Source organism: Euprymna scolopes, chromosome 43, assembly GCF_053919585.1.
Source record: "Euprymna scolopes isolate OS-2025 chromosome 43, ASM5391958v1, whole genome shotgun sequence".
Taxonomy (NCBI): domain Eukaryota; kingdom Metazoa; phylum Mollusca; class Cephalopoda; order Sepiida; family Sepiolidae; genus Euprymna; species Euprymna scolopes.
Genome location: NC_136524.1, coordinates 23,717,157 through 23,735,362, shown reverse-complemented (window position 1 = coordinate 23,735,362; position 18,206 = coordinate 23,717,157). Strand labels below are relative to the sequence as shown.

General features: G+C 32.9%; 1 protein-coding gene across 1 annotated transcript in view; it reads right to left on the bottom strand.

Annotated features, from left to right (window-relative positions):
* The window catches only part of LOC145268241 (vesicle-associated membrane protein 7-like), a 61,448-nt gene that overhangs the window by 18,099 nt on the left and 25,143 nt on the right, over positions 1 to 18,206 (bottom strand). Inside the window, exons 2-4 of the mRNA XM_080123567.1 lie at positions 4,634 to 4,831; positions 1,207 to 1,264; positions 993 to 1,042 (exon numbers count right to left, since the gene is read on the bottom strand). Of these exons, the coding sequence (XP_079979693.1) occupies positions 993 to 1,042; positions 1,207 to 1,264; positions 4,634 to 4,779 (254 nt within the window). The 5' untranslated portion in view covers positions 4,780 to 4,831. The remainder of the gene's footprint in view (positions 1 to 992; positions 1,043 to 1,206; positions 1,265 to 4,633; positions 4,832 to 18,206) is intronic.

Here is an 18,206-nt window from a genome sequence, read left to right as displayed (position 1 = left end):
AAGCAGCTAAATCCCACCCCTACACAGTGGAGATCCCTAGATGTAGGAGAGCTTTCTACTCCAGTAGTTTCTTCTCCAAAACAGCTACACTTTGAAATTCCATCCCGGCTTCCTCAACTGTACTGACATGCAGAAGTTCAAGTGTAACGTGAACCAACATCTTACTACCCAACTCCCTACATAGTACCCTAATAGCTTCTGTCCCTGATAGTAGTCCTCTACACCAAAGTGGCAATGTGCCTTGTTTGGGGTGAAAATGTAATTTTTAAAAAAAAAAAAATGTTAACATGTAGCCTTTTTGTGACTGGGCTGAATTTGATGGTTTTATCTTAAAGATCTATTTGTCAATTTGCTGGGCTGGATATAGGATTTCAAATTGCCTTTCATACAAAAAAAAAAAAAAAAAAAAAAAAAAAAAATCCAAGCTGAAAACAAATGAAATATGAAAAGAATTTTTTGTTCTATCATTTAAGAAACATTGAACAGTCATAATTTGATACTACAAAAATGTTTTGCAAAGATCTAAGTGGCCACATTAAAAGTTTTTAGATATAATCAAAATAAGATTTTTGGTTCTTGTCCAAAATTCCCCCCATATTAAAAAATGCATACCCATGATAAAACGAAAATACCATATCCCAAAATGACATAAATTGATTAAGTAGTTTTATTTTTGTAAAGAAAATCATTTTAAAGTGATTAATGGGAAATCGTAGACATTACCCTATAATCTTGCAAGTTTGATTTAGTTGAGTTATCTCCCTTTCGTTTGTATTTTTTAAATAGTTTTCAAAATGTGCATATTTTTCTTTTTTAATATATAGGGGGAATTTTGGACAAGAACCATAGAATCTAATTTTTCTTTCTGTATGAACTGGCATATGGCCCTCATCTACAATAATACCAAAAAACTTTATATTTTATATTTATTATGAAATACGATAATAAAAATATAATCATTAGAAAGTAAAAAAAAAAAATTAATTACTCACTTTTTCTTGATATCATTCAAAAACATAAAAGCTTTGGCCCTTTCAAATTCCTGTAAGGAAATTAAAAAGATAAACATTCTAATTTAGAAACAAGGATTTTAGAATCAAAATTGATTTGTAATAGTTAAAAAAAAAAAAAAAAAAAAAAAAGAATGTGCTTACAAGAATAAATACACTTCTCAAAAAAAGAGAAAAGGATAAAAATATTACTTACATCATCTGTGATACACAGATATACGATGTGGTCCTCCGATACATAATGGAATAAATAACTGAAAAAGGAAATAAATATTTTATTAAATATATAAACATATTTATTAAATCTATATCTAATATATAAAATTATCATTATTTGGCTTTCTAATTTCTATAATATAATTTAAATATGAAACAATGTTTTCAAAGTGCCGACATTTTTCAGTGCAATTACACTATAATAGCAAAATTTAGAAAATTAAAAAAAATCAATTAAAAAAAAAAAAGAAAAGGTATTTACTGACTTTTTTTGTCAATCTATTTTTGTCAATTTTTTTTTTGGGGGGGGGGGTGTATTGATATTCATATTAAAAATCCTTTAATTTAAAAAAGAAAATGCAACTTTGTTATATATGGGTCGTGGAATTGCATTCATCTGCAAAAAAGCTAGCTAATTCGCATATTCCTTTGAACAATTGATTAATTCCCTATTAGTTTTTTTTTATTTTCTTATGGGATGATAAGTTAACTATTATGTGTAATTATATTCATGGAGATATTCTACATGATTTATACTTGTGTAATATTTGTGTAAAAAGGTTATAGTAAATGCAAACTTCTTTCTATATATATATGCATGCATATATATATATTTGTTTATAAAATTTTGCCTGCAAAACTCCACTGCCAGTTTTGGGTCTACAAACATTACACTTAATAGGGTAAACTTTATATTTGGGTTTTAGCCAGAGAAAATCCGTGCAAAAGTGTGGCAATTTAAAAAATGGAATTTACCGGGTGACGGTCGAACGACAGTATTATGAGTATGCATGCGTAACGTATTGGTTCATGTTTTAATTTTTAGCCTTGCAGCAAACATGTCTTTATAGCTCAGGCATTAATGTCAAAGGAAAAAGTAAAATTGTAAGCTAAACGTTTTGGTTTCGATGGTGCCACACAAGTCATTTTTTTTAACTTTTTAAATCATTACTATATATTGGGTTCAATATAATATAATAATAAATACGAAATATGCATTAATGAATATATCATATTTAAGCATATTTAATGACTGGGCAATGCTGGGTGACTTTATTTGAAATTTCAACTAAAAGCAATGATATCTACTTAATTGGCATGTCAGAAGTACTTAAATATTACCGCATTATTTTTAAAAAAAAACCACTAATTTTCGATCTTTATCGTAAAAAACCTTCACCATATTTCTTTGGAAACATATGACATAACAAGGGAAGTAACTCGGTTATGCTAAAAAGGCAAAACAATTTATAAATTGGCAATAGGTACACATTTACCCACTCCCACCCCTTGGAACTCTCCACTGTTTTTTTAGCCAAACATTTTATTTTCACTAAAAAAAAAATTTTTCTATATCATTTTTCATAATTTTTGGATATATTCATTACTGTAACATGACAATTAAGTAAAGACCATTGGTTTACCCTGAAATTCAATATTAAAAAAAATTTGAATTTCGCTATTACAGTGTAGTTGCACCCATTTTTCTTATTAACATAAAATTATATCAGTTATATCTTTTCTTACATGCTCCAGCCAGGTCTTCCTCAGTCTACCTGGTTCCATAGTGTCTACGATATCCAGAGATGTTATGAAATTGATTAAAAAAGTGGCATACTGTACATGACCAATCCTGGTGAGCTGCCAAGCATCCATAATCCCCCTAATACCAAGTTTCCAATGAAGTATGATGGTTGAACGGATCCTCCAGTTTGCAGATGCATGTCAACCTGATCATGGAACAATCATTATGACGAAGCCATTGCACATCACAAGTGTTTCAGGCCCATATCTCACTGCAATGCGTGGACACAGACCGAAACAACTCTGAATCTTGAAGGAAATGTGCTTCGATGTAAAGATTGGCAGAATTTTGCTGAACCTGAAGATTCAATTTTCATCACCACCAGCATTCTACACGTCTTCCAACTAGCAGAAGGTAGGTATACTCAACATCAAATGGAGCACCATCTACATATACATGGGCACCAGTTCAATCATCAAAGCGACATGCCTGCAAACATAATCCGAATTAACTACTGATTTCCAGTAAGACAACTGAAGTCCCAATTTCCACTAGGAACATTCAATAGTTTACACCTACGCCTTTTTAATAAACAGCTTAGGAAAAAATGTCTGCCTCTTACAAGCGGTCAAGACCAACACAAAAGATTTTAAACTTTTTTCATGTTAGTTAAGTCCTTTGCTATCCATGCCAGTCTTCTACATCTGCAACTTAAAGATGCGTCCTCTAGGTAATTTGCAATAACAAACTCATCCACAAAACTCATTCGAAAGCGACTGCAGAAGTGGACAGAGTACTGAACCTTGATGAACATAAAATTAAATGTTTTTAACTAAACTTCTGGTGCTTATACAATATAGGATAAAAGTTAAACTCACATTCCAAGTAAAAACTCCTCGATGTATTTACGTATCATGCAAAAATAAGTATCTTTACCAAAAAAATTAGGAAAAATTGTTAAGTGAAATTTTAATTAAAAATAAAAATCTGTTTTGATATTTTGCTGATCTGCCATTGGTTAAATGTCGGACTGACTTATCTCCTTTTGCTTTTTGTGATCTCCATTTTTATCACTGTTGGATCAGCAAAATATGATAAAACTGATTCATACTTTTAATTAAAATTCTACTTGATATTTTTTTCCAAATTTTTGCCTGTCTTTTGTATATCAAAGAGTTTTTCTGTTAATTTATTTGGAACTGTGATTTTCAGTTGTGTGCTCATCTGTATAAATGCAAAACATTTCATGAATAAAAATTAAAATCATTCACTGAGATCTACCCACAATGAGACACTTGCCAGCAATGACAACTTATGAGAAAAGACATTTACAGATAAGCTCACGTTTAAACAAAACCTTTTTAGGAGATGGCAAATCAAAGAAAAAAATTTGGTTCTTGTCCACAATTTTCCCCATATTAAAAAGGTAAAAATAAAGAAAAATCTGTATGATGTACATATCTATGACAGAATGAAAACCTCATATTCCAAAAAGAAAAAACATTTACATAGCTTGATCAAGTTTTTTAACTAAGAAAATCAAATTTTATGAGTAAGCAAAAAGATACTGTTTGAAACTTGAAAACACGAAAGTAAATAACTCCACAATAATTCAAACTTGTGAGATCAGTCTTCTAGTTCTTGCAATTTACCATTAATTTACCATTAATTGCTCAAAGATAAATTTCTTTGTAAAAAACTACTTGATCAATTTATGTGATTTTTGGAATGTGATCTTTTTGTTCTGATACAGATACATACATCATAAAGATTTTCTGTCATTTGGGGGGGGGGTAATATAGCAGAAATTCTGGACAACCACCATAATTAAAAAAACAAAACAAAAAAAAACCAAAGGTAAAAATGAAAAGTTTTGGCTTACTTTCCGTGTGAATAAGTAAGTTTTCCATCTTCAGGGGGAATTCGAGTTAGAATTTGCTCTGTGACTTCTGCAAAGTTTCCAGCACACATTGCATAGCGGGCTAGGACTGTGGAGCCCCGGGCTATGACAGAGTAAAATAAAGGCATTGTCACCTTAGTAGATAATTTTTCAGAACACACCTATTTGTAACCATCGAGCCTACAATGACAAATAGGAAATAAAAATTTTAAAATAAAGGAAAAGAAAAAAATAATTAAAAAAAGTAAAAGATTAAATACAAAAACAGCTTTACAAAGTCATTTTCTACTAATTTAACGATAAATTCCTAACTTAAAATTGTGCAGGGGGAGAAGTTTATAGAGAATGAGGAGGGGGTAAACTGCAGTTGTGCATATGCTCAGCTCAGTAGAATAGTTTTATTTATAATTAAATACAACACTGCAGACTTGCTGCTGCAAACGCTCAAATCCGACTTCTCCAATTTTAAAAAGTCTGATTGTAACGTTAGAAATCTTTTTTCATCATTATCATTGATCTAATGTCGATTTTACATGGTGGCATGTGTCGCATGACTTTTAGAAATTGACTTCCAAACTAATCTATCTCTAACAAGGTGTTTATTCCTCAATTCTCTCAATTCAATCTTTATTACTTCCTCTCAGGTTTTCCTTGGCCTTCTCCTGCCAACTGAACCTGCTACCTCAACTTTTCTACATCCACTAACCCAAAAACTCTCATCCATTCAAAAAATAGAAAGAAAAAGAAAAGGAAAAGCGATAACGAAACAAAACAAGGGTTTTATGAACAAAAAAGAAGGGTTTAAAAAAGATCTCATTTACTTTAAGCTCCTTAAACCACCACCACCATTGTCATCATCATAGTCATCGTCATCATTACCATCTATTTCTTGCCACGTCTTTATCTATTCCTCTTTCTCTCAAGTCTAAGTTCATTGCATGTTTTTCTTAGCCCCTTTGAACTGACCCTGCTATCTCAACTGTTCTACATCTAATTCAAGATCTTTCATTCATTCTTTCATCATATTCAGCTTAATATTCGTTTTACATCCTAGCATGTGTTGGACGGCTTTTAGAAATTGACTTTCAAACTAATCTATTTCTAACAAGGTGTTTATTTATTCCTCTTTCAATTCAATCTTTATCACTTCCTCAGTTTTTCCTTGGCCATTTCCTGCTAAATGACCCTGCTACTTCAACTGTTCTGAACCATTCTCATCCATTCAATGTGAACAAACCAACAAGGTCTTCTGTTCTGCACACATTTCCCTACATTGTCAAGATTTAATCATAATATATATATATATATATATATATATATATATATATATATTAACACATTACCTAAGGGGGGGGGATAAAAAAAGGAATTTATGCGAAACAAATATTTATTGCCCATGTGACACGGGTAAAAATAAAGGTAGGAGACACAAGGACGAACACAACAAAAATGCGAGAAAGAACGAACACGGACACTTTTCCAAATGATATAAGGTAGGTTTATTAAAGATAAAAAGAAAGTTTGAAGAGAAAAAAAATATATTCAAAATTATGGGGTTTTGGGTATACCTAGACGTGTGAACCGAGTAAAAGTCTTTGGAAAGGGGTCTAACAGTGTAATTAGAATTTACATGATACCACGAGGGAAAATTAAATTTTCAGCCTGAGAGACGGAGAAACAAAGTTCTTTTTCTTTTTTGTCTCTTTTTGTTTTCACCATTTGCTAGCGGCGTAGTCAGTTTGAGATAATCTTTTTGGTGAGGAAGAGTTCAAATAGGAAATTACAGATTTTCATAACTCACTAGCGATGCATGCAGGGTGAGAGAACTCGTATGTGGGGAAAGAAAATTCAAATGATAAATCCACAGGTATTCCATTTTCTCCTTTTCTTACTGTCCGCATTTCGTCTCTCTCATGAGAAGTCGCCCCCACCCTCCCCTCACGAGGAGCGTAACTTCTTGCCAGGTCGGTGGTCGAAGCCGAAAAAGACTGAATTCAGCTGATATCCAGGTCTTAAAGAAATGTGGGAAGGGGAGGACAGTATCACTTCCGGGGGGGGGGGCCTTTCCTCTTCTGTTTTACATTCCGGTCTACAAATAGATTTGACAAAATCTTTTTCCTCGCTGCTTGGCTGATAAAATATCTGCCAGTTGAATTCTTAGCTTTCGAGACCGGATCACAATGTCATACTCATCCCCATTCTCTCAGACTGACTTTGATTTTAAGTTTTAAAGGAAGAATAGATTAGTAAACTCATGCTCAGTTCAAAACAAATATTAATATTTAGCCTGTTGCTAATGAATTGGGAGAAAATGTATAACGTCAAGGTAGGCATCTGTAACATATATATATATATATATATAGATACATGATGGAAATTATATTATATATTTGTGTGTGTGACCTTGTGTGCATGTGGAACGGTCTCTATCAAACTACTTTGTTGATTCTTTTGGTCTACAAATTTGAAAATTTGATTTTTAGTTGGGAAATATTGCTGCTAAGGAGTCAAAATTGAAAAATTGGAACTTAGGTGCAAGCCAACTTAATTTTTATCTTCCGTACATGCACAAATATACAATTAACTGCATTAATTTTTAAGTTTTTATATCCATTTGTCCTCAGGTCATATGGTAGTGAAAACTGCTAAAGGCCTAAATGTCTTGGTTTTGAGTCTAGTTGATGCTATTTAAGTCATATTTTCGTTTTTTAATCTTGAAATCACTACTATATAGTGGGTGCAATCTAATAATTAATAGGAAATTGCTCTATTATAACTTGCATAAATTAAAATATATTTACGACTTGACAAGGCAGAGTGGCCTGTTAGTATATATTTGGTTTATGTTTCATTATTTAAAAAAAAAAAAAAACATGAATATCTGTTTACTAATGGAGACAATATAAGCAGATATGAATAACGAAAGAATCAAATAGTTGAATTTGTAATATATTTCGCCTTAACATATTAATGGAAAAAAATTCAGCAAGGTATTGAAACAAGTTCTATCATGAGAGGTTGTTCAGAGATAAAAAAGAAAAAGTCAGTCTTCTAATAAAGCAATGTTACGACACATAAGAGACATCAGATACAAATGCCTGATTAATTACACAAATAGGATGATTAATTAGTCAAAACAAAAGCAATAAAAATAACTGGTAGAAGGAGGAACAAGTGGAGACAAAGGAGGAGAACAAAGAAAGGAGGAAAGAGGATTTATACAGATTGACTAGAATGAGTAAATATACTAATCAGTAATTTGTCATTCACTTTTGGCTAAATCTCCATCAATGTAAAGCTAGGTTATGTTTACATATGTGTATGCACAGAATTAACTCCTATACTAATTAATCAACCATCATAAATTTTGGGAACATAGATGCTTGGACATAGCGGCCCAAACATGGGTTATGTTTACTTTTTGTTTAATAAGCCTGTATAAAACTGGATAAAAAAGGAAAATAAATGCCTTTGTGAAAATTCAGATAAAACCTCTGATTTTCATGAAATCATAACAATAGGTATTAATTAGGCATCAATTAATAAATATTTCCCAAACTTCAGTTTTCTTAGAGTTTACAAAATTTTAAGGCAGCATAATATGGACACAACTTCACATTTGAAAATTTAAATATTTCAGGTTTGCATGAAATTTTATCCATAGTTATTAGTAAGGCTATGACATCAGCATATTCTTTTCATTGTTTTGACTCTCGAGTATATATCCGACACAGTTAATCAACAAGGAACCACATCACTCTATAGAAAAGCATATAAGATATCAACAGATACACACTCAAGAGTCAAAACAATGAAAAGAATATGCTGTTGTCTTAGCCCTAGTGATTAGACACCAATTAAAACAAGATTTTCTTGATTTACCCCCAACCCCCCACCCCAATCTCCTAACCTTAAATTTTAGACATTTCCTAGATTCAAACTCAGGTAAAGGATTTTGATCAAAATTGCTTTTGTTTGTTTGGTGTTCAACAGCCGCATCAACCACTCTAGGGTCATTTTAAAGCCAAAAAGTTTTTTTGCTGTTTTTTTTTAAACAAGGGGTTTTATGCCAAGATTAAGGATCATTGGTACAAATACAAGATGAGATCACAGATGCATTTCTGGTTTGTCTTGTCAAATAGAGATGCTTATTATTCTATTTTTAGATTTTCCAGTACATCCCATTTGTTTTTAGGAAATTTACTATATCCTATTTGAACTGCGCTGAAATGTTTTTCTAAGTTGTTCGCTTGGAAGAACTGGGGTCTTAGTTTTTAAGTCTTTACATTCAATTAGTATGTGTTTAATGGACATAAGTTTTTGACATGGTATACATAAAGGGGATCGCTCACGGATGTGAGGAGTAAAGGACAAAATAAGTCATGCAAGAGTTACAAGGCTACCAAAAAATAAACAATCATTTTCTGTTTTCCATATTATTGTGATTAATTATAGAACCTAAAGCCTTCAATGATTTTGAGCTGAAACTGGTGTACTGTATGGAATATAACTCTTTAGATTATAGGTCTCATTAACAAGTTTCCATTTGCCTTCTGTATTTATCACTAGAACTGTCCTTGATGGCACTGTAAAACTTCGGACATTATATATATATATATATATATATATATATATAAGCAAAAATGTGTATGTATGTGTGTTTGCTTGTAAGTATGTATGTATGTGTGTTTGTATGTCTCGCAAAAACTTTCGACACTCATCATGGATTTTTGCCAGATTGATATCATTTTAAACTTCCAACCTTCACCCGACAAATATCAAAAAAATTGGCCAAAAACGTTAATTTCTTCACCCTGAAACCAGCAGTTTTCTACAGGGGGGGGGGCAGCAAAAACCGTCCTCTCATAAGTTCGATTCTACGCATGCGTCATACGACGTCGTAACCTGATTTAGTTTAAATATTTGAAAAACTGACACAATTTTGTCGACGTCATATTAGTGCAGTTACTTAGAGCATGGCCTCATTATCTAAAGGTTTTGCGTTCGAATCGTGGTGTGAGAGGTCTTCTTTTTTTTTTTTTCGATTTTCATATTGAAGCAGGGTTATTTAAGCCATTTTTCACGTGTTTTTCAGATTTTATACCGTTCGTTTTTCTGTTTTATTTACTTCGCTTATTCTTAGGTTTTCATTAACACCCCTCACCTCCGACCGACCAAACACACCCAAAAACACCCGGGCAACGCCGGGTACCCCCCCCGAAGCCATTTTTCACAGGTTTTTTTCTTGAGGAGGGGGATATTTTTCAGATTTTTTAAGTTTTAACGTTCGTTTTTGTTTTATTTTTTTTGTTTTTCCGATTTTTACATTTAACATCGTTCGTTTGCCTTACGTTAGTTTTTTTGTGTTTTTTTTTTAAATATTTACTTCGCTTATTCTTATGTTTTGATTAACACCCCCCATCTCCGTCTGAGCACACACACCTCCAAACATCCGGACAATGCCGGGTATCCCCCGGGATTATTTAAGCCATTTTTCACGTGTTTTTTGTTTTTATTTTTCAGATTTTTAAAAGAAGTTTTAACGTTCGTTTTTCTGTTTTCTTTTTTGTTTTTCCGATTTTTACATTTAACATTGTTTGTTTGCCTTACGTTAGTTTTTTTTTGTTTTTTTCGATTTTTTAAAGTTTTAAAATATTTACTTCGCTTATTCTTATGCTTTGATTAACACCCCGCCCAAGCACACACACCTCTAAACACACGGGCAACGCCGGGTACTCCCCGCTAGTATATATATAAAAATGAAAATGTGTGTATGTATGTATATTCGCTTTTTGTGTATGTCTGCAAAAGGATTTTTTTTTTTCAACGGCTTCTCAAGGCCGTCGCTCATTTTTAAAACTTTTTATATCACGTTGAAATCATAATATGTACGAGTTATGAACGGGGGTCGCGTGTGTATTTAATTTGCCAGACTTTCAAAAGCTAAATATCCAACATTTTTCGATCGGCGCGTGTAGATTCGCCTTTTTCGTATAATAAAAGCGAAACTAATACGAAGGTTGTTGCATCGTTCCCAGCATCCAAAAGCAATCAGCTTTGATCAATGCTGTTTTTTCCTTATATCAGACAATTGCTATTCAATTTAGACAATCCCCTTTCAATGGGGAGTCGGTTTCCCCTCTTCCCATCATCTAGGGGAAGCCCAAACTGCGCCGCAGTAAATGAAAAAACGGTCCCACAGTGAAACAAAGTAAACAAACGCCAAAAAACTGCCCGGTCATCATAACGCTCGCATGATGACCTCATTAAGTGGTCACCTGTCAATCATACCTCTTTGACTTGACTCACTTTAATCGCTCTTATATTAACATTATCGCCGTAGCTGTAAAGAAAAGATATTGGCCTTTAAGAGATCCAACTGCCTCAAAGCTGTGACCGAAACATTTTGTAAATGTGTAGCCAAATAATGTTTGTATAAATAAAAATCTTTATTACCATTAAAACAACTATTTATTATTAAGCATTTTTATATAAACAAAATAATTCTCTGGATTTTTACCCTGTAGATGTAAACTTCAACTGAAAATGTATTTATATATATATATATATATATATATATATATATATACACACACACACGTTTTAGCCAGCTAAAAACAGATAAAAGTTATAGCCCCTTGATTTAGAATGAGTGCTTTATGTCAAACTGATGGTTGAATATAGTTAAAATTTGTGTTAATTTTTGCATTAAATACTAATCTCTATTAATTCCTAACTGTGCATTGTTTAATGATTGCATAATACTTAGCTTCTTGAACCTTATCATAACAAAAGTCAATATAAAATTTCAGCCAGATCAGCCCAATAATTTCAGAGAAAAAGTGGAATGGACAGACTAAGAGAAATATAACATACAGAAAAGTTTGTTTCATTTCTCAAGGAGAACCAGTAGGCTGTTTGCATGGGTCCTTAAACCCTAAATGATTTCGGACTGGCAGTAGAATACTCTTTAGCATTTATTGAGTGGAGTTCCTCTTCCTCGAATCAGCCCTAGTTGCAGCAACATTGTATTGATAAAGATAGCCACAATTATGAATAAACAGAAAAAAAAAAACTTTCAACGTTTTATATTTAACTAGTTGTACCAACCTGGCATTGCCTGTGACCCATTATGTTCAAATTATATTTATATAACAACAGATTCTTTGCTACTACAGTAGAATCTTGGGATATGGTGGTCCTAGGATACGTTTTTTTCAGGTTACGATGTGGAATGCAATGTTTTTTTCGGCCCCTAGTTACGGTATTTGCCCCGCCTTATCTTGTTATTTATAATGTTATTTGATTATATACATATGTATTATATACTGTACTGAATTTTGTTATTAATTTTTAATGCCGTATCCCGGGGTTCTACTGTATTTGACTCCCCAGGAGAACAGAGTTAGACAGAAGGTTGGTTTATAACATGAAAAAAAAAAAATCTAACTCCCAAAATGGGGAATTTCAGATTAGAACAAAAATTTATCTCTACAAATCTACTATCAGCCCATTGTCATATTTGGTCTTCAGAATTTCTGCCCCAACTAGAAGGTTCTGGATAAGGTGCAGAAACATTTGTAATTTCATTGACCCTACCCTTTCTTTGCAACCTCCCTCTCACAGACATGATGTTGCTAGTCTCAGTCTTTTCTACAAATACTATAATTGCACGTGTTCCTCAGAATTGTCTCATCTATTCCCCGCTTACTTTGTTCCAACTTGTTTGACTTATTGGTGTAGAGGTTTTCATCAATTCATTGTTTTAATAGCTCATTACCACAGCTTCCTATTCCAGTAGCTTCTTTCTAAGGACTGCAAGGTTGTGGAACACACTTCCTGCTCACTGTTTTCCTTCTAACTACAGCCTTGTTTTTTTTTAAGACTAAGACTCCTGCCTTTGCAATAATCAGCTTTGGTTGTGTTAGCTCCTTATATCATGGTTTCATGCCTTGTCTCAAGTAATTTCCATAATTTTTTTTTTTTTTTTAAATCAGTTCAGCAAGACATCTTCACTGGCCGCAAATTGAAAAGAGCAATCGCAGCATCAGAACAGATACATTTTATATTATTTATTTGCAAAAATGAAAAATTTACATTTCCAACAACAAATTAGACACTAGACTATTAAAAGACCAAGCAGACTCTTTATTATATCTACTTCCTTTCCAGATATAACAATAAAAAAAAAAAAAAAAAAGAATTGGCTAGTCAGAATAAAAGTTTGATTTGTCAGCTTGAATGCTATTTAGGTCCAACTTTTTAAAATGTGGCCAACATGATTGTAAAGAGAAAAACTTAATGCGGCCAACATAGTGTATATAGAGTAAAAAAGAAATAGAGATATAAGATGTTTATTGCAAAAGTAAATGGACTTAGACTTTGTTTATCAATCATTATCAAAAAGAAATAGGTTGATGTCAAATGAAGTACACCTGATCAATAAATTGATAACCACATTTATTATTGATTTAAGGAATAGCCTTTTTTTTTAACCAATAACAAATCAATAATTACAAAGCCCCCCCCCTCTAAAAAAAAAAATTAAAAAAATAAAAAAAATAAAAAAAAATTATGGTTCTTGAAAAATCTAACTTTATCGATAGATAAAAAGTATCATTTCACTACGTCTCTCTGTACAGGTGTTTGTCAGAACAACCTGGCACGAGGATACTTCTTCCTACAAGTAAATCCTGACCAAAATATTAAAAATATTTGAAGCCCAAATAAGATCTCATTGGTATGTCTAACCCACACTGGTTTTTACAAGTATTAATGCACCTTCTCTAAGTGATGTTGCTTATAGTAACAACACTATGCAGGATGTTCCACCAGACTAGATGAATTCTTAGTTTGGAATTCAATAACACCAAGAGACTAAAAGAAAGATATACTATAACATAGTTAACTGGTCAATAGGTGAGAGGAAAATTAATATCCATAAATTCTATGCTAACATTTGAGTTGTAAAGGAGAACTTTAATAGCTATGTATCTCATAAAGTGGCAGTAGACCTTGTTTGTGGTGAAAAAAAAAATACAAATAATAAACGTTTGTCAGAATCAATAGTATTAACAAAAAAAAATTACTTTCTTCCAAAAAAAGAATTGTCAGCTAAATTTCTTTAAATAAGATGAATTTATTTAAAATTCTATCAATTTTATTCTTTTTTAAAACAATAAATATTGTTTTCTAACCAGAAAAATACTTCCATTAAAATTTTCTTTAAATCAAAGGAACGAATCTCACTTTTTGAAATGTATTTATTTAAAATTGCACTGTTCTAGTCAACAGGATGATAATTTTATTTTGGAGCAATTCATTTTAAAATGAATGAAAGTCAGAATTTTGTACTTTTTAAATTAATCACCACTCAACATTTTTGAGGATCAGATGATCTATTAGTTTTAATGTGTGTGAAAGGTGATAATACAAGTATAACATAAGCCTTCGGGGCAAGATCAAAGTGTAGTATCTGTTCTTCAGATGCTGCATTTCAATTTCTTGTTCTCTGTCAGTGGAGGAGAAATTCTTCACGACTGAGACAATTTTAATTTTTGTGCCTTTTCTCCACATTAAAAAACGACCCTGGTGTCTAACTCTGTCCTGTGGGGAGGCATTGTAAATAGGAACATAAGCCTTAACATGTTTTTATGCAAACTAGAAGGACCTAATGTCCCAGTATTGTCCGAGGGAAATCTAAAAGAATAATTTAACTTAAAAAAAGAAAAAAAAGAAAAAAAAAAATGATTAGAGCATCAATTTTAGGAAAAGAAAATGGTGCTTGTGCAGTATAGTGATATTTCAAATAACTAAGGTGGATGTATTTTAATACTCTTTAAATATGCATGAATATGTCCCTACTATTAAGAAAGAAAAAATGTTTGCTGCCATGTGTGAATCATGTTTTGCTTCCATTCTATTCAGGAATAACTGACTAATTTAAGGAAAAATAGAGTGAAACTTGTTTACACCTCCACCTCCCACCAACATACACACACTAAAATGAAAGAAAGATGAGACTGGAAAAAAAAACATGCAAGCAAAATAAAGGATGACAAAATATGGCCTGTCAATGTATGAAAGAAAAAAATAAATAAAATATAGAAAGGAAACGCTTCTGAATGGAAAATAGCATTGTTCACTGTAATAATTTCTATTACTAAATGGATTTATTATAAAAGGTGCTACATTTTAATTTCAATGGCTGTTTGTTTAGTGTTTGTCAATCCTATTCAGTTATTCCAGATTAAGATTACAGCCAACTAAACAGCTATAAAAGCAGAAAGCATTGGTTGAAGGCAGTGACCCATATTTAGTTCGTAAAAATACACTAGGTAAAAAACAATAGCAAGAAATGAAATAATAGCAGTCAATTTATATTAAGAATATTTCCTAGCATAAGTTGGTGGCAGTGGAACTGAAAATTATGCCAACCCTCTATACGTATGACTAATTTGGAAATGTTGAGCATGCCAGAAAAAAAAAATGTAAAATTACTGAAAGCTAACAAAACGGATGAATATTTTCCAAAACCATTCATCAATTCTTGGCATTAAGATCGACTATTGCTGAATTCTATAAATCAGCTGATGACTGGGAGAAAAAAAAATTGATTTTACTTATATATATATATATATATATATATATATATATATTAAACACACACACACACACACACACACACACATATTAGTGTTTATTTAAAAAATATTTTTTCATTTAAGTAAATGTTAAAAATAACAGAGCTTCTGTCTAATTATACCTTTATTTTTTTCAATTGTCCTTATCTTTCCTTTGCATAAAAATTTAAAACTTCATGTAAGTTCTATAAGGGTCACAAACGTTTTCAATTCTTCATCGAATTATCTTCAGGTGAGAAACACAAATACAGAAGAACGCTGGAGGAGAAAAAAAAAAAAAAAAAAAAAAAAAAAAAAGAGAATGCTTGGAAAAAAAAGTGAAACCTTAAAAGCATCTGAAGGCAAGCATTTGTAGACAGACACAAGACTGTTGGGGAACTGTTAACAGCCTAAATTATGTGTCAGAATTTGTGTCACAGGGTAAAAGTAGTATCACACTAAGCATCATAAAATACACATACACACACTACATTTTCACCCCCAAACAAGGCAGAGTGCCACTTTGATGTGACATAAGTTGCAGGGATACTATGTGGCATTTACATTACACTTCTACAGGTCAAAGTCTAGCAGTTCTGGTGAAGAAACTTATTTCTTACATCTAGGGATCTCTACTGTGTAGAGGTGAGACTTTGCTGTTTGTCAGGTTTGTCGGGGGGTATTTACGTCAAGGGGGTGCAAGAGCTTGTAGTTAGCTCATCGGAGCATCCACCATTAAAATACTTTTAAAAGAGGCAGAGGGATGCAAAATTTTGTTGATGGAACAAAGACCGAAGCTTAGATGACAGCTCAGAACCTATCAGGTTGGCGACTTTTTTTTAACCCTATCCAGGAGCGAGATACTATTAGCAGATGTGCCAGCCCAAATGTGACAACAATACTTAATACATGTAGAGGTACAGGACACTTTCAGGCATAAGTAACTTTCTAGCACGGTAGAGAGAGCTCACTTTCTTCGTAGCAGTCTTGGCAATGGCCTTGATATATCTGTTCTAACTCATGTCCCTGTGAACGTTAAGCCGAGGAGTTTGAACAAAGTACTTTCAGGTAATGTATCTTTAGCCATAGCTATTGGTTGCTGAGAAGCTTTCTTGTAATTATTAAAAGGAAAAGATATCCTGAAATCTGTTAGACAAGTGTGGCCCAGTTTAAATATTATATTATATTAATAATTATAATTAGACAAAATATCCTCAAACCTGTCAGACAAGAGTGGCCCAGTTCATATCTATATATATAAAGGCAATAGCGGTGCGGGCATTTGGGGGGGGGGTACTATTTCTTAGAACTGTTTATATACCCTCTAGATCATAATATCTACAATTTGCGAAGGGACATTGTGTCTAGATTTATTTTTATTGACTTTTATAAAATTCGCGCTATTCCGTTGTGTCACGTGTTTGTTCAGCTTGATCAGCATAAATAAAGTTAAACTAATGGAGCAAAGTCAATTCCCCGGCCTTCCCGCCGGGGACTTTCAGAAAGCAATGAGGTTTGATCAATGCGGTGAAAACCGTCATATAAGACAATTGCTATTCATTTAGATCCTCCCCTTTTTTGTAGGGAGCTGGTTTTCCCCAACATCTTGAGAAAACAAAACTATAAAAAACTGCCTTGCAACCAAAGTTAAGTGCAGAATTTCATTCCCCCTATGGTGTACTGTTTGACCTCATTAAATTTACGCACCTGTGTAAACTCATTCACTTAACTTTTTAATCATTTAATTTCAACCGTTCTCACATCTCTGCCTTCGCAGCGTCGTGGTAAGTTGTCAGGCTGTTTTTTTCCCCCCCCTTTCGCATCAAGGATTTGGGTTCGAGCCTACCTGCCTGCTAAAACTTTTTCTTTTACACCTACAAACATCCAGGAAATGCCGGGCACACCTGCTAATATTATATAAAGGGCAAAATGGGCACAAGCGTTTGTGTATGTTCACAAAAGGCTTTTTGCGTTATGTTCTCGCGTCAGATTCCGGGAGAAATTTTTGCATATTTCCTAGATCGTAATATCTCAGATTTGCAAATGGACCATCTATCTTTTTGGATTGAGTTTTAAAAAATTCCCACGCTATGAGTGTTTGCCTTTTTCGTACAAATAAAGCAAAACTAATCGAATACAAACATGCAAACGCCTGGTCTTTCAGGTCAGGACTTTTTTTTTAAGTCAATTAGGTTTGGTCAATATGGGGGAAACCCTTCATATCAGACAATTGCTATTTATTTGGGCACTAGGAGCTGCCCCCCCCCCCATTAAAAAACGACCTTGTGTCTAATTTGCTTTCATGGAGAAGCAAATAAATACAACACACAAACGCCTGGCCTTCAAGTCGGGTAGTATCTGTTCTGTAATTGGTCCTTGGTCAATGTAGGGGAAACCCTTCATACTGAGACAATTACTATTTATTTAGATACTGGCAGAGTGCCCCCTTTTTTGAGGGAGCTGGTCTTCCCCTACATTAAAAACAACCTTATGTCTAATTTGCTTCCGTGAGGAAGCAAATAAATACTAAAGCAGAACGTTCATTTCTGCACATGCATGGTGATTCCTTTGATTCTTAAGTTAATTATCAACTCATTGAATTCACCATACTCTTTGGCCTAATGGTTAGCGAGGAAGACTATTACCCTATGTTTTCGAGTTTGATCTCACCTCTCTATCTTATTTTTGAAAATTTTGGGTTCGAGCCTGCCTGCCTTACTATCACTTCTTTTTTTTTTTGCTCAACACACACTTCCAAACACCCGGGCAATGCCGGGCACCTGAGTTAGTATTATATATATATATATATATATATATATATATATATATATATATAAGAATTTTCTGAATGTGAAAGATGATGTTATTTCCAGTCAAGCTACGTCACAGCTCACATAAGCCATGAAAGCATCAAACCGGAAGTACAAGACTCA